At 37.9% G+C, this 27,314-nt stretch overlaps 3 protein-coding genes and 1 long non-coding RNA gene across 4 annotated transcripts; all 4 read left to right on the top strand.

Annotated features, from left to right (window-relative positions):
- Positions 1 to 1,490: 1,490 nt before the first annotated feature.
- Positions 1,491 to 3,627, top strand: LOC140893135 (uncharacterized). The gene is made up of 8 exons (XM_073302201.1): positions 1,491 to 1,850; positions 1,944 to 2,015; positions 2,090 to 2,158; positions 2,238 to 2,595; positions 2,699 to 2,866; positions 2,944 to 2,993; positions 3,109 to 3,166; positions 3,276 to 3,627. The coding sequence occupies exons 1-8, from the start codon at positions 1,656 to 1,658 to the stop codon at positions 3,491 to 3,493; spliced, it is 1,188 nt and encodes a 395-aa protein (XP_073158302.1). The 5' UTR covers positions 1,491 to 1,655; the 3' UTR covers positions 3,494 to 3,627.
- Positions 3,628 to 4,175: 548 nt separating this feature from the next.
- On the top strand, positions 4,176 to 5,512 carry LOC140892573 (uncharacterized). Its single transcript, XR_012152852.1, has 3 exons — positions 4,176 to 4,469; positions 4,549 to 4,625; positions 5,369 to 5,512. It is a non-coding gene; the product is annotated as an uncharacterized lncRNA (long non-coding RNA).
- Positions 5,513 to 13,410: 7,898 nt separating this feature from the next.
- Positions 13,411 to 13,932, top strand: LOC140889793 (uncharacterized). Its single transcript, XM_073297523.1, has one exon. The coding sequence runs from the start codon at positions 13,411 to 13,413 to the stop codon at positions 13,930 to 13,932; it is 522 nt and encodes a 173-aa protein (XP_073153624.1).
- A 24-nt stretch (positions 13,933 to 13,956) lies between these two features.
- Positions 13,957 to 14,427, top strand: LOC140889792 (uncharacterized). Its single transcript, XM_073297522.1, has one exon. The coding sequence runs from the start codon at positions 13,957 to 13,959 to the stop codon at positions 14,425 to 14,427; it is 471 nt and encodes a 156-aa protein (XP_073153623.1).
- Positions 14,428 to 27,314: the final 12,887 nt, after the last annotated feature.

The following is a 27,314-nucleotide window of genomic DNA, read 5'->3' as shown; positions in this document are numbered from 1 at the left end:
CCAGATATCTTGCTCAATGATTTTACTTTATAAAAAAATATAGTATAATCTTTAATGCTTAGCTTGAGTTTCTGGTATAGGCTTAAAGATGCGAAAAAACATGGGTCCAGAACAACCTTATGCTTCTTCTTTCGATTTCTATATTATTTGTTATGTGTTGTAGTTTCATGCCTCATGAGTGGCTACCATGTGTTCTTTTCATTCAGAACAGGGGATTTCATTTTTAATTTTTTTGCTCTACAGGAACAAATGCACATATGCTTTAGCTTTACCCCAGAGAATGTAACCATATATCCTTCACTAATATGTCCAACACACCATATTCTCATATATATATATATATATATATATATAAATTTTCAGCTATCCAACCAATGATGCTCAACTCGTCCTCGACAACTAAAACCCGGTAGTGGTTTTTAGTTATACGAATTTTTTTTAAAAAAACAACTAAAACCCGGTAGTGGGTTTTAGTGGTCGGAGACGAGTTGGGCAGGAATGGTTGGACAACTGAAAATTATATATATATATATATATATATATATATATTCTTTTGTTAATTCCCTCATCTGATGTGAAATATATCTAGGAGCAACAATGGTCCCGGACGATGTGACGATAAGATAAAATATCGTGATGTCTTCAAGACTCATAATTGATAGAAACGCAAGTTCATGTTTTCAATTTTCACGAGTTACAAGTTGATAAAAGTATTCCGAGACGATTGTTCCAAGATCTTGGTTCTATGATAGATTTATACAAAACGGTACAACTTCTAATATCTTATGTGCGTTATTGGATGCAAGGAGTCCGGCCAAATGTACGCCAATAGACATCGACCATAACCATCAACTAAATATGGAAGGAGTTACAAAGATGGCGTCGAATAACTCATACTTAATAGAAGCAGAAATTAGAAAATATCAAGTTACAGTTTTTGAGCCAACTCCCACAATGACATCTTTTTTTTATGCAACAACTTTAGAATGTGTAAAAGTGAGACATTGTTTATCATCTAAGATGTCATTGCTTTATTAATACTAGTAATGGTTGAATAAAGAAAGTAATCTACTCTTACTAGTACCAAACACCAAAGTTGTGTTATTGATTATCCCTTTCCAACTATGGAATCTCATCATATACACAAACAAATACAGGGTTAATTGCATACACTATCTCTGTAAAATTGCAGAATTGCTAAAAATCCTTATGAAAGAAGAATGATTTATTAACCAAACGTGTTTTCAAATCTTGATTGCATATACTCAAAATTTGAAAACATTGAAAGTTGATAGTCTTAGCGGTTTTCAGCATTCTCGTGATTTCACAAAGACATAAATGAAACTATTCCCACGAACATAACACATATCATACACACATGTATATCTCTTTGTCTATAAAGGTTTGTAAACATAGACGCTAATATATAAGTGACAATCATGCACTAAATGGAGTGATCTCACGAGTGTAATGATAAAGCTAGGCTTCTTTTGTTCCCCAGTTTACCTTTTTTAACTGTCCAGCTCTAAATCAACAACTTTATACAAACTTATGGACCAAATATGGTAGAAAATGCACAATATATTTAGGTAAATTAAGGGAGTGTTCAAGCATATTTGTGTACCTTAATTAAGTACCTTTCTCTCTGGAATTCTATGGCACTAACCAAGATGGATCGTGATTGCGGGGCAACCCTTTCACAAGCACATCCAGAGACGATGGACTTTCTGTCGCTTGCTTGGTGCAACTTCGCTGTCCAAGCTTTCGAACATGATATACAAGATCGATCACTTGTCGTTCAAGACAGCCCCATACGGACGTTTGAGAACGATCACAAACTTCCTCAAATGGTAAGTTGATTGTTTTAATTTTCATCATAGTCGGATGAATACCTATGCACACGAAGAAGCATATGCGATTGATGAGAGATGCTAAACTTGCAGGCTATGGACAAGAGTGTGAGGATAGATGATGGAGAGACTTTTGTGCCTCCTTGGAAAACCAATGATTTAAAGGTAACTTAATGTTATTTGACACGAACTTAATTTTAGATACATTTATATACACAAATTAACTGATAACTCTTCAGTCATGGATATGGATGCAACAAGCAATGCACCCAGAATTGAACTACAACAGCTACTTCAAGAGGAAATGGGTGAGTTCTCCTCTAAACTAATGTGTATTTATTTATATCTGATATACAGATTCGACATATAATCACAATATGAATGCAGATGCCATGGAAAATCATGCCATTTAAAAACCTCCCGATAAAAAAATGGCTGAAAGATATTAAACAGAGGCGAAAAGAGGATAAGAGGTTACAAAAGGCAGAGGTTCACGCAGCGCTATCTGTCGCAGGGGTTGCAGCTGCTCTAGCGGCAATAGCTACCGAGAACTCGCGAAACTACATAGAGAACACCACGAAGGAGTCGGCTGTGGCTTCCGCAACCGCCTTAGTTGCAGCACAGTGCGCGAAAGTGGCGGAGGCCATGGGAGCAAAGAGAGAACAAATAAGCAGCGTAATAAATTCAGCTATTAGCAGCACAAGTGCAAGTGAAATAGTTACTCTCACGGCCGCGGCAGCAACATGTAATAAACAAGAAAAGTTGAAGTATCAGTACTTCTTAAGATCATGATTGTTTGTTGCTAAAATATGCATCTCATTATCAAACAATGGTCTACTTTGTTTCAGCGATAAGAGGCTCGGATACTCTGAAAGCACGATCAGGGTACAACAACAGATTAAACGAGAGCTCCCCGGTGCTACCGCTCGAGGATAATCATGACCGCGATTTCAACTTTGAGAAGTGCAGATCAATTCTGGCCAAAGGCGCAGAGCTCAAAGTTGAGGGAACAGATGGTATGAACAACCACATGAAATCATTCAAAAAATTTATGCGTTGATTCGAGTTTTCTTTAAGCCTGGTGTTTTAACAGGAAGGTATACGATGCAATCAGTGGTGGTGATCCTAAATAACGAAGCAAAGGTACTAAAATTAGTTTCTATCATAAAAACAACTCCAAGAAAGTAACACTTGGTTGATAAACCGATATTTGTGCCCTTTGAACTTAAAAACTTGCTCCTATGGTTGCATTATGTAGGTCATCATCAAAACCAAAAAGCCCAACATGCTAAATGTTTTTGCAAGACAAAAGGAAAGTAAGTTATTTCACTTCTCCTCACAAATGAAAACATACATGAACAATAGTGTAGAGGAATCACATTTGAAATTCACAACCAACAAGTAAACATTTGACGTCGTTTTCAGGTGTGGTTCTTGACTTGCACACTGAGCTATACAGGGATTCGGAATTCAGGGACGGGGAAGCTTGCTACCTCGTCGTACTAACGACGGATAAGGGGATGATCAAGCTAGACATGAAGAATGACTATCAGCGTTACTGGACATGGTCCGCGACTATAAATCACATGCTGATGCTCTCTACTTCATTCACAAAGTACGAGCTCCAATTCCAAAGAAGCTGAAGTCTATATATAGTTTCATTTGAGTGCAAGTGCTATGCTATGCTATTTCATGCCATAAAGATTGTCTTTCCGTGCTTGTGGAATTGAGTTACATACATTAAACGAATTTGACTGTTTAATCTTTTGTATTTGTTGATTATGGGATAATAAAACTAAAACAGAGTTGGCCCAAGATTTAAACTTGATACTGTAAGAATTCTGATAGACTAGTTTACTCAGTTCTAGAAAAGCAGTTTACGTATTTCTTGTTCCTCTCAATAGCCACCCAGTGTCTTCAAAATCATCATCACATGACACATTTTTCGGAGATATATATCAAGAAAAGGTGCAATGAGCTGTTTGCGCAATGCATTTTCCCAACTTTATCGTTGCCAAATGCACACAGCACACAGGCAAAAACATGTAACGAAGAAATTGCAGAAAACCAAAAAAATATAATAAATCTTTGATTTCATTAGTATTTTCTCACCAAATATGGAGTACTGGCATCTGCGATTGTCACCAAGTGTTCTCTGAGAAGACACCACCGTCCAGTGTCCTCTATGGGTTGGGGGTGCGGTGCATAATATGGGCCACATTAAGGTCCAGCCCCATCAACCCGCGGCCCAATTAATCTCCTCCTGGGTTTAGTCCCATGTTTTTTGGCTGTCACCCGGTTTAGTCCCAAATCAATTTTGTAACTCAATTTAGTCCCAAACCTTCACACTATTTTATCGCTTTGGTATTTCCGTTGATTTGAGTAACGACGCAGAAGCAAAAATCTCTTATTCATGCGTAGAAAAACCCATTCCCAAATCCTAAGCCCTAATTTCCCTTGCCCTCCTACGCAGAACTCAGATCGACGAATTTCTAATCTTCGAAGGTCGCCCCTCGCTCTGTTCGCCATTCCTCTGCACGAACTCCAAAAATTCCCCAATCCTCAATCGTACAGCCCTGGTTGGAGAATGACCCAGCTTCGAAGCTGAACATTTTGAGGGTAAGATTGCACCATCTTTCTACTAAAAAATCTGATTTTTAGAAAAACAAATTCTTCGTTTACCTTATTTTTTTTTTAGCGCCGTGCTTGGGTTGGATGGTTAAAAAATCGAACAGGCTCCATTCTTGCCCATCGCCCATTCCTCCACAAGTCAAGGTAACCATGGCCTCAAATCTGCACAATATATGCTTGACATAATGTTACGGTTATCACTTTCAAGATTGTATATACTTAATTCATTCTAATCTAGACGATTTTAGAGACATTTCGGTTAATATCTTGGATCGATTCTGCAATATGGTGGTGAAATGTGTGATTTTTGTTTTATGTATTTCCACTTGTGATAGAAAGCTTGATTTGTGAAAATAAAAACTCATGGATCTATTTATCGGCAGCTTATGCCTGTGGCTTTGATGCTTATATTTGATTTGAGCAGTAGGTTTCTTTTAAAATTTTGGTTTGGATGATCTTATATCTCCAATAAACACATGATGATGGCTATTTGACAATATATTGTTCTACAAGTCTCATGCCCTTTTGAGCACACTGTTATTGTTTTTTTTTCTTTGAAATATTCTTTCTTGGGCTGTTTAATGTGAGTGAGATATTCATTCATTTAGTTGTACATATATAATGCAGTTTCTAAATTAAAATGAATTAATTGAATGTTTTGAACCAATTTATCTTGCGCTTTCCAATTTTTTCGGCTAATGGCATACATCGGTCACATTGATTGATTATTAATTTCATAATTTTTTCGTTGTAGTGAAACAATATTTTGGCATAGCTCTGTTTCATAAAATGGTGGTGAACCTTTGAATTTTAATTTTTATGGTATTGTTATCATACTTTTTGAATAATATAATGAATATTGATTTTGATTTTTCTGTGTATTGTAGGGAAAATCTATGTTGTTTTTGTTGGACGTAAACTTGGTGTATACGAGACATGAGAAAAAGCACATAGTCAAGTCAACAAATTTAGTGGAGCTTCACATAGATCATTCTGAAGCAAAGATAAAGCATCAAAAGCTTTTCATGCAGTCTGCAGATATAGAGAAACAACATGCTTCTGCATCATCTTCAAAAGTTCATGTGCAACTTCTAGCGCATCTTCAAACAGAAAATTTACTGAAGTTGAAAATTATCTCAACTGAAAGATTTAATTTTAGAAGTAGAAAACAAAAACCGCAATCATGTATTGAGGGTAGCAGCGATAGCGAATGAGATTAAACAACTAGTAAAATCTCTGGAAATTAGTGGCGTTTAGATATCCGATATCCTTGTGCATTTTTGTAACTTGACTTGGATTTGCAACGTTCATTCGTTGACTCAATATTTGTGTAATTTCTATTTTCTATTGACTTGAGTGTTCTTGTTTGTTGGAGTTCGAAACTTATTTAAATTTGCATCAATTTCCTTCAGAATTTTGCAGGATTTATTTCTTCATTCATTAAATTTTATGATAAATGATGATGTGTTATGTAGATTCTTTTTGTTTGAAGTTTCTGTTTTAAATATAACTTATATCATATATATGGCGGAAATCAGTTTATGCATAGAACAACATTTAAATGCAAAAAATGATGGGACATTGAGGACAAGCATAGGTGGTGAGAAAATAGTAGAACATTGTTTGCTTCTCAAAAAATTGATTTCATCACAATTTTAAATGTAACTAGTTACATTGGGTAACAAATATTGCCGTTACTATAAACCCAAACTAACACAAGACAAAATGAAAATGTAATTGGATCCATAAACAAAATCACATCTTTGTGATGGAATATCACATCAAATGAAATCACTTCTTTTAAAGGATTCTTGAGAAGCTGTAGACTTCCCCATGGGATTTGCTGGTGCAGACGATGACTGTTCAACTCTACCTCGAGCACTTGTGTAAGCTTGCAGTCGTGACACTGTTGTGAAGCTAACGCCACCTTTCAGAAAAGCAGGTGTATGGATGTTCGCTGATTGGTTAGCCTACAACAGTACAAAAAACTTATTGGAAACACGTTAACCATGCCATTAGAGAATATATTGTTTTAGTATTTATAATATCAAATAATATTTTAATAAGATACATTTATCGAAGATATTGAGCATGAACTCCTTTCAATATTAACTCCGACTTTCTTTGCTCTTTTCACCTGTAAAAAAAACATTCAACATAAATTTATTTATAAATCTTATACATCAACTCTTTCAAGAATCAAGGATGGACTATACTCATAAATTCTGGACCAATATAAATTCTCATCCCAGCAAAAAATTAAGAAATCACTACTCATACCCAACAAAAAAAATTCAAAAAGCAAGCACGACATAATTTTTTGAGCCTTTGTCAAACAAATAAATTCAAGAACGACATAAATTCTAATTTCCGACAAAAAAATACAAAAATAACTACTCATACCCAAGAAAAAAATTCAATAAGTAAACACAACATAATTTTTTGAGCCTTTTTCAAACAAATAAATTCAAGAACAACATAAATTCTCATTTCAGACAAAAAAAATACAGAAATAACTACCCATACGGCATACCAGACAAAAAAATTCAGAAAGAAAGCACGACATAATTTGTTTGTGGCTTTCTGAAACAAATAAATTCAACACCAACATAAATTCTCTATTTTCAACAAAAAAATATAGAAATAAATACTCATACCTAGCAAAAAAATCAGAAAGCAAGCACGTGTCTTTGTGAAACAGATAAATATAAGACCAACATAAATTCTTATTTCGAACAAAAAGAATACATAAATCAGAAAGCAAGCACAACATAAATTTTTAGTAGAAAGATGGTGACCTTATTCTCAAACTGTTTATCATTTATTACGGAAGCGTGGTGAATCGAGCGATCAGCGAGCTTTGAAGCTGGGTAATTCTCCAACCAGGGCTGTGCTATGGACGATTGGGGAATTTTTGGAGGTTCGTGCAAAGGAATGGCGAATAGAGCGAGGGGCGAGCTTCGAAGCTCAGAAATTTGTCAATCTGAGTTCTGCGTAGGAGGGCAAGGGCAATTAGGGCTTAGGATTTGGGAATGGGTTTTTCTACGCATGAATAAGGTATTTCTGCTTCTGCGCCGTTGCTCAAATTAACGGAAATACCAACGCGATAAAATAGAGTGAAGGTTTGGGACTAAATTGAGTGACAAAATTGATTTGGGACTAAACCGGGTAACAACAAAAAAATAAGGGACTAACCGAGAATTTTCCCTTAAATTAAACTTAGATTATTGGTTTTTTTTTTGTTTTTTTTTTTCATTTTATTTATATATATCTAGTGTATTTGACTTAACTCTCTTGTATGTAAAAATGGGGTGATTCTGTCCAAATCAATGGTGTATATTTGACCTGCAAATCAATCATCTGCAGGGCAGCATAGAATTTCCCGCGAAAATGATAACCTATAAGGAGGTCAACACCAAAAACATTATATATCTAATGTCGTTTACAGATGTTTATACTAGAAATATTAATTAATATGTCGCTAAATGACCACATAATTGTTCACACAGTTACAAATTTACAAGAAAATTAAATCTATTTTCTGTTATACCTTGTACAATGAACGAGGAAACGCGTGCATTTCATTTCTCATCCCTTGAACGTCGCACGAGGATTACTCCTCATGCGATCTTGATGAGGGGCTTCCTGCAGATTTATTCTGCGAGGTGAAGTATGCCTACCATGATTTTTTTTAATTTTCTGATAGAATCCAACTGTGAGATTAATCTAATTGTTTTAAATTATTAAAAATAATTAAAAAAATAAATTTAAGAATAAAATATTTTCAAAAAAATATGAAGGAGTGAATGAGATGATTTGATCGTTGTAGATCAAAGACCAAGATCATCCCATCCTTAAAAAATTTAAAATTTATATAAATCATTTTTAAAATAAAAAAATCATAAAAACCTCTAAATTCTAGTAACGTATTCATCAATCTTCTATAAATTTATTTCATAATACCTTAAAAAATTCAAGACTTCTTCTACTTTCATTCTAAAATAAATAAAATTTCTTCATCTTTGATTTCATTCAATCAAAATACGAAAATGAATCCATGATGATCTCAATCCTCCTATATCAAAATTTTCTCAAATCAATTCTCAATGGATTGGTCTTTCCTAATCCCAATACACTGACGAGCAAATGTTGAACCATATGGTCCTTCAAACTCAATTATTTCAAAATCCAAATGAAGTCTCTCCACCTAATTTTGAAACCACATCTTAAAAATTAATTTGAAAATTGATGGATTAAACCTAAAAATTCAATTGGGCCTGAGCCAAATCATGAAGGTACACTCCAAATATTTTTGAGGCCTATGCTTATTTAAATATAATATATATTTAATTCAAGCAGACCTTGAATTCTACAAAAGCCCATAAGAGGCTCAAGCCCGTAAAGCTCTCTGAACATCTATAAATAGCACAAGTCACCTCATTATTAAGGTACACACTTTCTTAAGCACTATATCGCTCTACTCTCGAGTATTATTCCTTGAGTAATAACTGACTTGAGCGTCGGAGTGCCTTTGCCGGGAACCCTCCCAGCTCCTCTGACTTTGTTTTATGACGTAGGAACAACCCACTGAAGATCTCCATCGGGAACATACAAGGATTCGTTGATATTTCGGACTTGACGGAAGCAACGTGTCATATACAAGTGGTTTTTTACTACATCAGCTTGGCGCCGTCTGTGGAAAATTGTTCTTTAGGTTATTGAGAGCACATATTACTTCAAAAATGTCTCAAGGAAATAATAACAATGGAAATGCACCACCAAGCATTACTCTCACCCATGAAGCCTTGACTGCACTAATGGAAAACACAGCCGCACTCGCAGCAAAGGATGCAGTTGCTCAGTACTTGAAATCCCGTAAGCGCAAAAGCACCAAGAAAAAGGTTCAGAGTAAGGGTTCATCATCTCGTGATCCTAATAAAGAAAACCCAAAGAAAACTAAGTCTAAATTGAATGAAAAAGATGCTGAGGGGACCAAGAAAAATACAACTCAGAAAGCCGATGAAGCAAGTGTTCACATAATTCGTGACACCTCTGACGAAAACAAAACCACTAATCCAACCCGAAAGGATGGATCTCGCACATATGTAACTGGAGAGAATTCGTCAGCAATCTTGTCGTCACGTCGAAGCCCCTTCACTGATGACATCCTATCTGAAGCTCTACCAAAGGGTGTCAAAATCCCCAGCTTACCTGAGTTCGATGGGACGAGTGACCCCCAAGACCATATTGACAAGTTTTACGCGAAAGCGGATTTGTATGACATTACGGATGCGGCTTAATGTAAAAATTTTCGAACAACGTTATCAGGACGAGCTCTCACATGGTTCAATAAGCTGCGTCCGGATCTATTGCCAACTTGGAGCAACTTACTGACTGCTTTATCCAGCAATTCTCAATTAACAAGAAATACCCGAAAACAGCAGCGTATCTATTCACAATTATTCAAAAAGAAGGAGAAAGTTTGAGGGACTATGTTCGGCGGTTTACTTATGCGGTGCACGAAGTCTTACACGTGAACCATGATTTGTTTGCTGGAATAATGCATCAAAACTTGCGCCATCGAAAGTTCAAGAAATCAATAGCGGGAAGACCGCCCAAAAACTTAGAGGAATTATTAGAAAGAGCTGAGAAATACATATGGGTTGAAGAATTTATAGAGCCACACTACTTGAATAAAAGAAAGAGAGAAGAAGATAAATTAAATATTAGAAAGCAAGACGAGAAGTGAACAGCACAGAGCCCCCGCCTCCAAAATATACCCCTCAATTCACGTCTGACTGATATACTAGTAGTGGCTGAAAAAAAAGGATTGTTGCATCCCCCTCGCCCAATGGAAAATAACCCAAAGCGCCAACGTTCGAACAAGTACTGCCATTTTCATAAAGATAAAGGTCATACTATAGAAGATTGCTTCAGTTTGCGAGAAGAAATTGAAAAACTCATAAAGCGCGGACATTTGAGGAATTTTGTGGACAAGCCCCGCGGTGAGAAGCGAGATGACAGGCATCGGGACGAACAACCAAAACGACTATCAAAAGCGCCAGGATAAAACAGGAAAACACCATGAACGAGCTGATGAAAATTTGCCCACTGGAGGAGTAATCGATGTAATCACTGGGGGGGGCCCTGCTTGTGGCGACTCTAACAATGCAAGAAAAGCTCTTCTGCGGACAGCAAAAGGAACCAACAATTTGTCTAGCCCCACTTTCTTGCCAATGTATGAAATTGGAACTATCCAAGATGGATTATCATTCAGCGACAAAGATCTGGAGAACCCTCGGGGTACCCATAATGATGCCTTAGAGGGTGTTTGGATAAGCTTATTAAAAAGAGCTTATAAGCTCCTAGTGCTTAAATGCTATTTTACGAGCTTATAAACTGTTAGAACTTATTTTAAAAATAAGCTGTTAAAGTGTTCGGGTAAACTTATTTTAAACAACTTTAAGATGTTGATATGTTTGGTATTATAAGATCTTTTTATTGTCAAAATTAACAAAAAAGGTATAATTCTATGAACATAAAATTTTGAGTTATACACATACGAAAATAGTTTTAGAATAAACATATATTAAAAAAATAAAATTATTTTAATATTTTATTTTAGAAAAATTTATGTGATTTGTAATTTTTTTAAAAATAATATTTAATATTTAATGGGTGGAGGATATGATGGATATTTTTGAAAATATTCAGGGATATTTTAGAGAGATAAAATATTAAAATAAGATCTTTTTGAAAAAGTACCTCCCCCTTTACTTTTTTAAAAACAGCTTATAAGCTGTCAAACATCTTATTTTGACAGCTTATAAGGTGTTTTTAAAAATTTTTTCCAAACAAAATTTGAGAGCTTAAAAGCTCTAAAACATCTTATAAGCTGTTTGCAAGAGCTTTTAAGCTCTCCCAAACACCCTCTTAATCATCTTAGCCACAATCTCCAAATTTTGGGTAAATAAAATTCTAGCGGATTCAAGAAGTTTGACCGACATAATATTTCATGATGCATTCGTCAAGTTGGGTATTAGTAATGCGCAATTAACTCCAGTCAACACTCCACTAGTCGGATTTTTCGGAGAAATAGTTGAAGCTTTGGGCGAAGTAACGCTTCCTCTTTCCTTGGGTTCTTACCTTAAACGGTCTACTAAGATGGTGAAATTCCTTGTGGTAAAATCATCATATGTATACAATGTGATATTGGGACGACCAAGTCTCAATATATTCCAAGCCATCGGATCGACCTATCATATGAAGCTGAAGTTTCCGATTCCAGGAGGAGTAGGAGAAGCCATCGGTGACCACCGTCTAGCCAGAGAGTGTCATGCATTGACACTGCGGGGTTCATCAGGAAATCGTAAAAGACAAGTTTCTAGTGAGGAAAGAGCACCGAAACCTGGAAAACATTTGCGTGAAAATGGGATACATTTGGTGGATAAGGAAGCCGAGAGCAAAGAAAGAATAACAGCAACCAAAACTCTAAAGAATATAGAAATCGTTCCAAATGATCCCAAGAAGACACTGAAAATTGGGACCGAATTACCTTTTGAATTGGAAGATAAGCTGAAGAATTTCCTCGATCGCAATTTGGACGTGTTTGCTTGGGGTGATGAGCCTCTACCCGGAATACCTAATGAATATGCGCTCTATCACCTCCGTGTTGATCCGAAAATAAGACCGGTGAAGCAAAAGAAAAGATAATTTGGCCCAGAAAAAAATTGACATATAGCCGCTGAAGTGGAAAAACTCTTAGCGGCAAGATACATCAGGCCAGTTTCATACCCAGATTGGCTTGCAAATGTTGTCTTAGTACCAAAACCCGGAGGAAAATGGCGTGTGAGCATAGATTTCACTGATCTCAACAAAGCATGCCCCAAAGATCCATTTCCACTCCCACGAATTGTCTTGTTAGTCGATTCGATAGCAGGATGCGAGCTGCTCACTTTTCTTGACGCATATCAAGGATACAATCAGATTGGTCTAGCACCAGAAGACCAGAAAAAAGCAAGTTTCATCACTGATAGGGGGATTTATTGCTATGATGTTATGCCGTTTGGGCTGAAGAATGCTAGAGCTACCTATAAACGTCTGGTAAGTACCATGTTCAAATACTTGATCGGACATAACATGGAAGTTTATATAGATGACATGCTCGTCAAAAGTACCGAAGCATCTAATACTTGAAAGATCTTGGGGAATGCTTCAATATACTCAGAAAATACATGATGAAGCTCAATCCGTACAAATGCACTTTTGGCGTACGAAGAGGAAAATTCCTTGGTTACATGGTGTCAGAACAAGGAATAGAGGCCAACCCTGAAAAAATTAAAGCAATTTTGAACATTAATGCTTTGAAAAGTGTGAAAGGCATCCAAGAATTAACAGGACGTTTGGCCGCCCTCAACCGATTTATTTCAAGATCTGCAGGCAAGTGGTTACCATTCTTCAAAGTGTTGAGGAGTGGAAAAGGTTTTCGATGGAGAGAAGAGTGCCAACAAGCATTTTACGAGTTGAAAAGACATCTGACCTCTCCGTCGTTGTTAGTAAAACCAAAGGAGGGTGACACCCTCCTGATTTATCTAGCAATATCTGCGGAGGTGGTAAGTGCAGTATTGGTCTCTGAAGTAGGATGTGAGCACAAACCAGTGTACTATAGCAACAGAACTTTACACGGAGCAGAATTAAGATATACAAAGATCGAGAAACTGGCACTGGCTTTGGTAACTGCAGCAAGAAAACTACGTCCTTACTTTCAGTCTCATCCAATAATTGTACTCACCCTCTCAAACAAATTATCTCGAGTCCTGAAGCATCAAGAAGAATGGTTAAGTGGGCTGTCGAATTGAGCCAATATGGAATTGAATATCGCCCGCGTCCAGCGATTAAGACACAAATTCTGGCTGATTTTCTAGTAGAGATGACAGTAACTCAAGAAAAAAGCTCCACCCAGACATGGATGGTTTATGTCGATGGGTCATCAACCTCTACAGGAAGCGGTGCAGGTATAGTTGTGGAGAGCCCACAAGGAGATAAATTTCAATATGCCATCAAATTTCTATTTCCGACAACGAATAATGAGGCAGAATATGAATTTTTCATCATGGGAATTAAATTGGCCCTGTCGGTAGGAGCAAAGAGACTAACGATACACAGCGAATCTCAACTTATCGTCAGTCAAGTTAATGGAAATTATGAAGCGAAGGAAGATAAAATGCTTGGGTACCTCACTCAAGTGAATGAGCTTCTTTTACGTTTGGACAACTACGATGTGAAGCAGATACCTAGAATGGAAAATGAGTCAGCGGACCGCCTGGCCAAGTTAGCAAGCTCTTTGGCCAACATTGATAATAGAAAAATAACATTCTTAACATATGGCAAGGAAGAAACTGATGGAAGTAATGCTACAATCTTCTGTGCTGACAGCAAAGAACCTAGTTGAAAAGATGAAATAATCGACTATTTGATGCGGGGTAACCTACCTGCTAACCAAGTCGACGCTCGAAAACTTAGAGTGAGAGCTGCTCGATTCACAATCATTGACGGAGAACTGTATAAAAGAGGTTTCTCTTCACCTTACCTAAAGTGCCTAACGCCAGCCAAAGGAAACTATGTGCTCCGTGAAATTCATGAAGGAATATGTGGAAATCACTTAGCCGACAGAGCTCTCGCGGGGAAAGCATTGCGCCAAGGGTACTTTTGGCCAACGATGAAGCAAGACGCTATTGAGTTAGCAAAACATTGTCACGAATGTCAAGAGCATGCTAACTTCCATCACCAGACGGCTACAATCTTACAGCCCCTGGAAAGTCCTTTACCTTTTGCTCAATGGGGAATGGATTTGTTAGGTCCTTTTCCTCGTGCTACCAGACAGAATCAACCAACACCGCCGCACCTCATTGCCACCTTTTCTAGCCTTGCGCGAGCCATGGCTTGAACTCAAGTCGCTGGAATCGACCCCCACAGCCACCGTTGTCGTCCTTTGCCAACCACGAAGCACGTCTTCTTTCCGGCCACCGCCGTCCGTTTGCCGATTAATAGTGAAGGAGATGACGAACATGGCATGGGAGATGATGATAAACACACATATACACAATGCATACACAAAACAACAATCACGTGAAGTAGATGGAGCAAATATGGGATGCACGTTTACATAAAAAGAAAAAAAAGGAGAGAGAATGTGACAATTACAAAAGAATCGTACATAAATTTTCTCCATTAAGGGCTCATAAGACGAATGTAATTAATACCTGCCATATTGATTCTCTTTTTTGATTATTGAACGTGATGGAATGGGTACTGCAATAACAAATAAAAAAAACCAAATTTGTTAGTAAATTGTGATGAAAACATACTGCGGTGCTGAATTTATAATCACAGTACCTGATAGAGTTCTACTGGGTTTCTACAATTAATATTCTGACAGGACTTTGATTCCTATTCAATTACACTGTAATTATTATTTTGCCAGAATTTCAATTTCATTGCATCACAGTCCTATTACGGTTTCTCCATCATGATATCTTCATATCTGAAGAGATTTCGGGGGCGTTGCCCCCGAGCCACCACGAGGTGGCAAACAATATTCGTTCTCGGCAACTAAACTTCTGACAATACTCCGATAAAAATTCTACTCTCGTTCCTCTCAACACACACGACATGCCGAGTGGGGGGCCTATGATGGGTTACACCTAAAAATTCAATTGGACCTGAGCCCAATCATGAAGGTCCACTCCAAATATTTTTGAGGCCCATGCTTATTTAAATATAATATATATTTAATTCAAGCAGGTCCTGAATTCTACAAAAGCCCAAAAGAGGCTCAAGCCCGTAAAGCTCTCCGAACATCTATAAATAGCTCAAGTCATCTCATTATTAAGGTACACACTTTCTTAAGTAATGTATCGCTCTACTCTTGATTATTATTCCTTGAGTAATAACTGACTTGAGCTTCGGAGTGCCTTCGCCAGAAACCCTCCCGGATCCTCTGACTTTGTTTTGTGACGTAGGAACAACCCACTAAAGATCTTCATCGGGAACATACAAGGATTCGCTGATACTCCGGACTTGGCGGAAGCAACGTGTCATATACAAGTTATTTTTTGCTGCATAAAAAATGACCAAAGCAATGCTAGTTTTTGGGGATTGGTTGAAAAAGAATATAACCATGGGTTGCCAATGAGATGAAATGTTCGTTCAAGGGACAACATGTGTCAACATTTCAAGGATCCTATAAAATAATTTCGCTTCCAAACCAAATTAAGTGACCTAGAAGCCATCAATCAAAGTAGATCATCATTTGAGATCAAAGTATTCTTAAACTTTTATCACAATATTTTATTTTACTTGAAATTAAACAAATTCCTAAATATATATTTTTTAGTCTGCTCAAGCTCAAACAATATTTGAGAAAGATTCTGAAATCGCATGGTCTGACAAGAAAGCCTGGATAGTTTTTAGGATCAACTAAATGGAAGATATTATATATAGTGACCCGCTCCAAAATCACCTATTAATCACACTAAGGCTTGCAATTAAAACTTAAAACATAATAATCAATAAACAGCAGAAATAAATAGATACAACCAAACAATCAGCTGAATACAACCGACCCTAAAACCAACAGTGAAGCGTTATTTATACAACCCCATCGAATAAAGTACAAAAACTAATTTCTCAAATCAAAACCTGAAACGAAAACAAAGCCAAACTCGGGACTGCTGCAACTCAACGACAGCTACCTCATGGTCCGTCCAACCTAAGCATTATCTCGTGGAATGGGATGTCCAAGACAAAACCGAGGACATGAGCTAGCGATAACGTCCAGTACAGAAGTATGAGTATACACACTATTAATGTTAATGCAAATGAACGAGTGCCAGATTCTTATCACGGTAAAGCTCTTGTTCAAACAAGCGGCGCCATGGTATGTAGTACACTGGGTCATCACATCAGGAGGTAGCTCACACACCAGGAAATAAATATTGGATATATGTTCCCTGATCTTGTAACCAACAGGTCCAATCATCCACTCAAGAACTCGAGGTTGAGCTATCCCACTACGGGTTATATCAAGGTACATGCTCAACATGGTAATGTATGCAGCATAATAATCGTGACATAATATTTGCACATAAAACATGTCATCTAAAAATGCAAACATAGAACATCCATACTCAATTAGGATATTTCGAATAGAACGTCTGTACCTCTACTCAAGCAACTCAAGAAACCTAACAACTCGAGTACTCAAGTCCAAGTCTATAAGCAAGTAATTACCATATCACTCTTTGCGTACTAAAAGTTTTAACTAGACTAATAGTTACTCACATAAGCTAATCTCAGTCTAGTCTTATACTTGCGTCGGTCGTCAACCTGCTGATGTCGAAGGCCCTGATCTAAGCACAACTCGCTACTAGTCCCGTAGCACCTCACTATCGTTGACCCTCGATAAGATGACTAAAACACTATGAATTAAACACTGGCTCGAAAACCATACCTAAAACATGCACCAACTATGAGAAATATTGCTCCTATTTATAGTCAACGATCGGACCTTTTGATCGTAAGTTTGGACGTTTTGATCACACTTCGGAGCTTTCGATCGCCCTTCAGAACTCTCACCATCGAACACATGTCTGTGATTGGACAACACAAGCCTCCGACAGAATTCGGACCTTCCGAACTGAGGGTTCGGAGCTTCCGATCTCACCTCTGTCAAATCACCAATCAGAAACACATACTTGACTGTCGGAGTATGGTTTGGATATTCCGATCTGCAGTTCGGAACTTTAGAACTGCTTGGTACCTTTAATCTAGAACATTGTCAACCGAACACGTTCGAAGCTTCCAATACTCTTCAGAGTTTCCGAACTGTCTCATCACTTGGGTCCTCCTGAACCATTTTTGATCATCCTGAATCCGATTTACAACTCTATAATCTCAAATCAATATCCCTTAATGTCCATTCTTTGGCCATTTAAACATGATTAGGTAGTTGATTAGCCTAATTAGGAAATCGGGCTACTACATATTTTGTCATTCGAAAAATTTAAGAAGATGCGGTAGATGCGACCAAGAAGCTAAGAATATGTATGGAGAATCATCTCCTTCTCCATGCCCACTAATACACCCACTGTCGATGAAATAAATGATGTGTAAGAAGTGGCCAAAACCATTAGACCAATGGAAAAAAAGACATTCAAAGCGAGAATGAAAGGATCTGACTCGAAAAATTCACCTATGACAGATTTGTACACAAAAATGCAAGATGATCATACAAATTTTATTAAATTGAGAATACGAAGATTGCTATAGCAAGAGATCATTATGCAAAAGTTTAGAAACGAATGACAAATAAGTACGAAATAGAGTTAAGAAAACATGAAACGAAGGAGAGGAAGAAAGTAAGAAAGAGATGGAGCATGAGAGGGAGCAAGAAAATCGGTTCATGGAGAAAGATATTAATGATCCAAACATGAATGATGTGCAACGTGAGTATTTTACGAAGATGCAACAAGCAAATTTTTTTAAAGATTTGGGCCGTAATTTATTTAGTTGTAGGGAATTGAATTTAACTATTAGTAATTTTTTAATTTCTTAATTTCTTGTGATATTTAAATTTCAATTATGTGCAATTTAAATTTTTTTTTTATGCAATTTTATTTTGTCTTTAAATACTCATATATTTAATTAAAAAAATTTTAATATTTCAAAATTATTTCTGCAGCATCATTTCACTTTCACAAAATCATAAAATGATTTTATCATCACTAATATCAGCATGCAATGAAATTATAACTTACTTCATCACAACAACATCTCACAACATCTCACAACATGCTTTATGATGTTGTCACGGAAACATATTTCATGCCTAGTTTATAACGGTAAATTTACTTTTTTTTTTTTTTTTTTTTTTTTTTTTAGGAAAGGTAAATTTACTTTCAATACCAGTATGTGATGATTACATATATAGTTTCCGTTACTAACTTATGACAGATTTTTTTTTTAACAAATTTATGTGTAGTCTCAGAATGATTTTCCCCCCTCTAAAAGCAAGTAATGAGAAATAATGGCATCGAGTAGCATTTCAATGTCTTACATGAGAAGGCCACTGAGTAGTATGCGTGAAGTGTACACAATTCACGGCCTCCCAAAAACACTAAAAAAATACATTACCATCTGCAAAATCAACATCCTTGGATAAGCAAACTTTTATTATTATTCTTTTAAGGAAAAGTTGCACAAAAATGGATGGTTGCGCATTAAACTGCTAAACAACTGCAAGCCCAAATTGTTCACACACACTCACCTGGGGGCCCTCATTAATTCAATCAAACAGTACTGTTAATTCTTAACTCATACACGTTACTTGCGCAGAGATACATTGCATTAATTTGACGTCGAATTTGGATTCAAGCTACTCTAAAAGTGGACAAAAACTCTCCTTATATCATCCACGAGTTAATTTTGTGGACGCTCTTAATTTTGTGAGATGAGTATCCCACATTATTCATGAAAAATTGTTAATTTCATGTTAACCATATTTTTTGCCTAAACATGGATCGTATCGATCAATCTCGCAAATAAATATCTGTTAGATCGTCTCATATATAGAAGACATGTAACACCTTAATATTGACATTGTTAATTTAACGTTAACCATATTTTTCGCCTAAACATGGATCGTATCGATCAATCTCGTAAATAAATATCTGTTAAATCGTCTCATATATAGAAGACATGTAACAACTTAATATTGATATCAATATATGATGACTCATATTTTGCAACATCAACACTATTAACATTAATATTGCATAGAGCAGTCAATTTGAGTTAGGTTCGTCGGGTCGGCTCGTCCTGCCACATAATTTAAGTAGGTTGCTTAAGGCGGGGGCCTGGTGAAAAAAATTTTAATTTTAATTTTTTACTTATGGTGATATATGTATTTTTTTAATAAAAGTACTGAATTTTTACTTTATATAAAATTTACACGTATTAAATCAATAATTAGAAATTTTATTAATATATTTTTATTAATATTTATTTATAAAATGAAATTTATAATTAATTATAATGATTTTATTTTTTATTTTTTTTATATTTTTAGTGAGGAGACCCGCATAATCTGCAATTCATTTTGATTTGGATTGGATTGAGGATTTTCAGTCCGCCGGAATGATGGACCGGCCCGCCCTCAACCCACCAAACGATATGTTTTTGGTGGGTCGACCCGCCCTACTCCGTCATAGATTGATCCGTTTAACAATTCTAAATTATTCCACATATGATGAGATAGGGACCATATACACTAATGGAGTACTACTCTAATACAATTTACAATATATTTTATTTTTAATTTGAACTTGATAATTAAAATAAGATAAGACCAACCATAATTAATTTAATGATCACGAACTGGGTTTAATTATCATTAAATAGATGCATTACCGTATATACGCACGCTTTTTAAGAAAATTTCTTTTATTTTTTTAATTTTATAATTGTCTAAATTTGGAATAGTGTGATAGTTAATTAACATATATATTGATAAAAAAAAATTTATACTGAATGTACAATTTTTTAGAGTAGGTTTTGTGAGATAGTCTAATTGATTTTTTTTTTCATGACTGATCATTCATGTTTATATTTATAATAAAAAGTAATATTTATAATAAATTAATATTTTTTATGTGTGATCTAAATAATAGACTGGTCTCACAAAATTGACCGATGATAGTATTATTTCATATAATTGTTTGTAATTTTTTATGATTAGAGTAACTTAATTTTATTAATAATAATTTTATACCTAGATTTATTCTTTGAATTTTTCATCTCAGGTTATTTTCATATTCTATTACACACTTAAACATGATCGTACTTTTTTTTCACCCGAATATCATACAACTTAATACTTATAACATGTTTAAATTCAAAGATCTCAAAGTGCATCGCTAAGTCATTCATTCTGCTACTACTGTTGAGATTATTTCCACCCTTTCGATCAAAACTTTGTAGTTTGTGTACGTTTTTAGCAGTACTTTAGCCACAGAAATAAAATTTATGGCACGTGAAATAAATATTTAAACAACTGAAGTTAATTATGAGTCATGGTAGTTGAAGCTCAAAAGTCAAAACAAATCAAAAGCCCAGGAATGGAAAAACTCTCAAATTCACGTTGATTACAAGTGGTTGACGATCAGCGCAAGGAAGCAGAGAAAAAAGAAAAATAGTCAAGCACCAAAACCATCTTGAAACGATCTGAATGATCAATTTTATGAAACATATCTTGTTATCAAATATAATTTGTTTGTTAATATTTGTTTTTAATTTGGATCTTATCAACTAGATTAGATTTATTTGTTGTAACAGATTTTCTATTCCTATTTTGATGTATTATTTGATCTTTGTACTGTATTTATAAATTGAAAGTGAAAGAGAGAAATAAATTATCTTCTTCTTAGGCTCTTTATTTTCACATGATATCAGTATCAGGTTCAAATATCACGTATTATTTCTTCAATTTTTTCAACCATCCTTGTTGTCCCTTTATTGACAGGTGACAATTATGGCTCATGGAGTCGAGCATTGATGATGACACTTCGTGCGAAAATAAATTTGTCTTTGTTAATGGGTCTATCGCAATGCCAAAGGAAAATGTTGATATTTCCAACTGGGAGCGATGCAATGATCTAGTTGGAAGTTGGATACTTAATTGTGTTTCACCAGAAATCCGTCCAAGTATTTTATATGCTGAAATTACAGCACAAATCTGGACAGATCTAAAGGATCTTTTTTCTCAATCAAATGCTCATAAGATCTATCAGTTGAAGCAATCCATATCTGGTCTCAACCAAGATGATATATCTGTTTCATTATATTTTATACAACTCAAGTCTTTGTGGGATGAACTCAGTTCCATTACCTCTATCACTTTCTGTATTTGCGGCAATGCTAAAGGCATTCTTTCAACAAAATCAAGATCGTGCCATGGAGTTTCCTCTAGGACTACATTGTTTTTTGGCTATCCATCAAATTCTCTTGATGGAACCATTTCCTTAAATTCAACGTATTTACAATTTGGTACGTCAAGAAGAAAAAAAACAAGAAATTAATATTCGAACTACTCCTACTGTTGATTCAGCATCACTTCAAGCGTATATGCAGTAACCCGTATCCGAAATTATTGATTAATGGATAATTAATCAAGTGATAATGTTTAGATTAAGTAAAACATAATTAAGGGATTTTCTAAAAGGATTAAGGAGTTGAGAATTGAACTCGGGACATTCGAAAATGGCCGGAGGGTCATAAAGGATCGGACGGTCCGAAGGAGAACGGACCATCCGATGGGCAGATCGGACCATCCGTCAGAAGGATCGGAAGCTCTGATCTGGACTGGACGGGTGTCCAGGGTGATGTCATCAGTGAGGTCGGCAAGGTGACGTCATTGCTTACTAACTGGATGGGACATCGGACGCTCCGATGGTGATCGGACTCTCTGTTCGTGATCGTACGTTCCGTTCTCTGTCTATAAATAAAGGGTCCGAGGCTTACTTCCAACTCGCTCATTCCTCTCTTCTCTCTCTCGTTCTTTGGTCTTTCTAGTTAGATCTAGGGAGATATAGACGTCCTATTGGGAATACGGAAGTAGCGGAGCGATCCCGACGTCATAGCGAAGCTGTGCCTAAGTTTTGGGGTTGTGAGACCTCGGTTCTAAACATCTAATCTTGGATTAAACAATAAGTAAGCATACAAAATCCAAGATTAAAAGCAATAAAAGAATTTTTTTTTAAAAGAACGTGCCCGAACCCCGTGCACACATCCTTGCACGGGTCCGTGCATTTAACTGAAGCGCACACGGACCCCGCACCACCTCCGTGTCCGGGTCGGTTCTTAAAAAATGCACTAAAAACTTGAGTTTCTATCCGATTACACGGACCCTCACCCGGAGGTGGCACGGGGTCTGTGGACTCAAAATAAATGTAGTGACCCTTACCTGGATCACCTACTAACAGACATCTCGAAGGAGATAGCTCAGTATGCAAATGAATGCAGCATAAATCAATGATATATAAATCATGCAGTCACATAATACATGCATACTCAGTCAGGATATCTCGAACAGTACTTTCGTACCTCAAATATTAGGTAAGTGCTATCAGCCCTAGGTCCACGCCTATAATCCGCGCTACACTGCCAAATGATACTACTATCATTATAGCGCTCTAAAAGCCTTAACTAAGCTAAAGCATACTCCTAAATATTTTTAGGAAGCAAAAGCTATACCTTCGTCCGTCGTTAGCCCTTTGATGTCGATGCCTCCAGAACTTGGGCACAACTCTGCTATGACTTCCGAACGCATCGACGACTCCCGGGTCAAGCCTAGGAAGGCTAGAATAACTCGAATACGACTAGAGTAGAGAGGAAATCCGGAATTGGCAATTGAAAATGAATTCTCGGCCTTCTATTTATAGACAACGATCGGAGCCTCCGAACCTCGATCGGAACGTTCGAACCTCGATCGGAACGTTCGATCCTGCCATCGGAGCTTCCGAAGATCCTGATCTGCCACATGTCAAAATATCACTTGTTGACTTCGGATAGGGGTGATCGGAGCTTTCGATCCTGATCGGAGCTTTCGATCCTGCATCGGAGCTTCCGATCCTGTTCGGAGCCTCCGAACTCACCTTCGGAGCTTTCGAACTCTACCCAAGTAATTATGATTAATTCCTTAATTACTGATTTTGGTTACGGGCTACTACATTCTCCCCCACTTAAGATATTTCGTCCTCGAAATCAGATCTTAAGTACTGAATGAAATACAGAATTCAGAAACATTCTTTATTCAAATCAAACGTTTACAAAGTTTGCAGCTGAATACATCTTAAGAATGAAATCAAAACAACTCAGGATGGTCTTCACGCATCCTGTCCTTAAGCTCCCAAGTAGCTTCCTCAGTGCCTCGGCGCTACCACTGAACTAAAACCAAAGGAATGACTTTGTTCCGTAAAACCTTATCCTTATAATCTAGGATACGAATAGGTTTTTCAACATAGGTCAAATCATTGCTTACCTGAACCTCAGACCGCTGCAAAATATGGGACTCATCCGCCACATATCGTCGCAACAGAGATACTTGGAACACGTCGTGAATATTGGAAAGATGCGGTGGCAAAGCTAGTCTATAAGCCAAGTCTCCAATACTCTCCAAGATCTCAAACGGACCGATAAATCTGGGAGACAACTTGCCCTTAAGGCCAAATCTGAGAATTTTGCGAAAAGGTGACATTCTCAGAAACACTTTATCCCCGACATCGAACTGCAAAGGCCTACGCTTAGTGTTAGCATAGCTGGCCTGATGATCCTGTGCAGTCTTAATCCGTTTCTTGATCTGATCAACAATGTCTATCGCTTGCTGGATAAACTCCGGTCCCTCAGCCTGTCTCTCCCCCACTTCTTCCCAGAAGAGTGGAGTACGGCAACGTCGCCCATAAAACGCCTCAAAAGGTGCCATCCCAATACTAGTATGATAGATGTTGTTGTACGCGAACTCGATCAATGACAAATGATCCTGCTAGGCTGAACCAAAATCCATGATGCACGCTCTAAGCATATCCTCCAAAGTACGGATAGTGTGCTCTGACTGACCATCAGTCTCCGGATGATAGAAAGTACTCAAACTGAGAGTAGTACCCATCGCACGCTGAACACTCCCCCAGAATCTAGAAGTAAATCTGGGGTCTCGATCGCTGACAATGCTCACAGGCACTCCATGAAGTCGAACGATCTCCTGAATGTACAACCGAGCCATACGATCCACATTGTACTCCCGGCTATAGGCAATGAAATGCGCTGACTTGGTGAGTCGGTCCACCATAACCCAGATAGCATCACAGTTCCTCGGGGATACCGGCAAATGGGTCACAAAGTCCATTGTGATAAACTTCCATTTCCATTCAGGATTTGGCAGACTGTGAAGCAATCCTCCAGGTCGTCGGTGCTCTGCCTTGACCTGTTGACACACCAAACATTTCAAAACAAACTGATAAACACTGGGTTTCATTCCTTTCAACCAGAAACGAGTACGTAGATCCTTGTACATCTTGTTGCTCCCAAGATGAATACTCAACTTAGTGCGATGCGCCTGAGACAAAATTTTCTCTCGCAACTCTACATCCTGCGGAATCACAAGACTACCAGACAAACACAGAAAGCCATCTGACTGATAGTGAAATCCAGATGAGCTACCCTCGTTAGCTAGATGAGCCAAACGCTGGGTCTTCGAATCAGACATCTGAGCATCTCGAATCCGCGAATACAAAGCTGGCTCAGATAATATCGCAAGCATCTGGATACTCTGCATACCTTTCTTATGCTTGAAGGTATATCCCTAAGTACAACAGTCACTGATCGCACTAGACATTGAACAAGTCTGAAGTGCGGATAGTCGCACCTTGCGACTCAAAGCATCAGCAGTGAGATTAGCAGCTATCGGATGGTACTTAATCTCGCAATCATAGTTTTTAAGCAAGTCCATCCAACGTCTCTGCCTCATGTTCAACTCCGCCTGAGTGAACAAATACTTGAGACTCTTGTGGTCGGTAAAGATCTCAAATTTCTCGCCATACAGATAATGACGTCAGATCTTCAAAGCGAACACAATGGCTGCCAATTCCAAATCATGGACTGGGTAGTTGTCCTCGTGAAGCTTCAGCTGTCTAGAAGCGTATGCGATCACATGCCCATTCTGAGTCAGGACACAACCTAAACCATGAAGAAAAGCATCAGTGTATACCACATACCCTCCAGATCTTGACGGTAATGCCAACACCGGCGCAGAAGTCAACCGCCGTCGAAGCTCACAGAAGTTCTCCTCACACTCGAAGGACCACTCAAAATCCACACCCTTGCGGGAAAGCTGCGTCAAAGGTCGAGCTAGCTGAGAGAAGTTCAGAATGAAGCGACGATAATAACCTGCTAGACCCAGAAAACTACGGATCTCAGCAACCGTCGTCGGACGCGACCAATTAAGCACCGCCTTAATCTTGCTTGGATCAACAGAAATCCCATCCCTGGATATGATATGGCCAACAAAGACCACTTGATCCATCCAGAACTCACACTTGCTCAGCTTGGCGTACAACTGCTCATCCCGAAGAGTCTGCAGTACCAACCGCAAGTGAGAAACATGCTCTTCCATATTACACGAATACACCAAGATGTCGTCAATGAAGACCACAAAAAACTTGTCCAAATACTCCCTGAAGACACGGTTCATCAGATCCATGAATCTAGCCGGCGCATTAGTCAAACCAAATGGCATCACTAGAAACTCGTAATGCCCATAGCGAGTACGGAATGCAGTCTTGGCTACGTCCTGATCACGGACTCTCAACTGATGATACCCAGATCTTAAGTCAATCTTGGAGTAAATTGAAGTGCCCTGCAACTGATCAAACAAGTCATCAATACAAGGCAAAGGATACTTGTTCTTCACAGTGACTCGATTCAGCTGCCGATAGTCAATGCACAACCGCATAGACCCATCCTTCTTCTTTACAAAAAGAACAGGAGCTCCCCAAGGAGATACAATAGGATGAATGTACCCCTTGTCCAAAAGATCCTGTAGCTGATTCTTCAACTCATGCATCTCTGACGGAGCCAGACGATACGGTGCTCGAGAAATAGGCGAAGTACCCGGCATCAACTCTATGCCAAACTCGACTTCCCAAACAGGAGGAAAAATCGGAATCTAATCAGAAAATACATCTGGAAATTCATCCACAACAGGAATGCTCTCTATCCCAATACACTCAGCGGACAAATCAACTGCATAGATATGGTAACCTTCCCCTCCAGACTCTAGAGCTCGACAGGCTCTCAAAGCTGATACCAAAGGTATCGGGGGTAGCGCTCCCTCACCATAGAAAAACCAGCTATCACCCTCAACCGGATGAAAGCGTACTAATCTCTGATAGCAGTCCACTGAAGCTCGATAGGTAGTCAACATATCTATTTCCAGAATGCAATCAAAGTCGTCCATCACAAGAACCATGAGATTCGCTAACAGAATGTTCCCTTCAAACTCTAAAGGGCAACCCATCACTAGACGCTTAGCCAAAGCAGATTGGCCCGTCGTAGTAGAAACAGACATCACTACATCTAGTGCAATGCATGGTAACTTATGCCTCTTAACAAAACGTGCAGAAATGAAGGAATGAGATGCACCAGTGTCAATAAGTACAAGAGCAGGTATACCATAAAGCAAAAATGTATCTGCGATGACTTTCTCATTCTCCTCCACTGTCTGATCATGTCTCAGGGCAAACACCTGGCCAGAAGCTCGTGGCCTCAAATGAGAACTTCCAGCAGGCTGTCCCTGCGACCTCTGCTGAACGGTGGCCTGAGAACCAGATCCTGAACCAAAACCAGAACCGCCTCCCCCAGATAGTGGACAATCCCTCCGGATATGACCAGTCTCTCCACAATGGAAACAAGCTCCAGAAGCTCTACGGCACTTGTCGGATGGATGGTTCTTCCCACAGTGATCACACTTGTCCTTCTTTCCGAAACGGACAACACCAGCAGAGCCAGAGGAAGAAGAAGTAGATCCAGACTTCTTGAAAGATTGGGCACGGGGACCCAAAGAACTTGCAGGTCTTGACTGAGAGAAAGACCTGTTCCGCCGAATGCTGTCCTCCGCCTGGTGACAACGGCTCACCAAACCCTCGTAGGACATGTCGTCACCAACCGCCACATGGTCATGGATCTCAGGGTTAAGGCCCTGAAGGAACAGATTATACTTCATCT

Source organism: Henckelia pumila, chromosome 3 (assembly GCF_033568475.1).
Source record: "Henckelia pumila isolate YLH828 chromosome 3, ASM3356847v2, whole genome shotgun sequence".
Lineage (NCBI taxonomy): Eukaryota > Viridiplantae > Streptophyta > Magnoliopsida > Lamiales > Gesneriaceae > Henckelia > Henckelia pumila.
The sequence above is the reverse complement of the archived record's forward strand: the minus strand, read 5'-3'. Positions and strand labels throughout refer to the sequence as shown.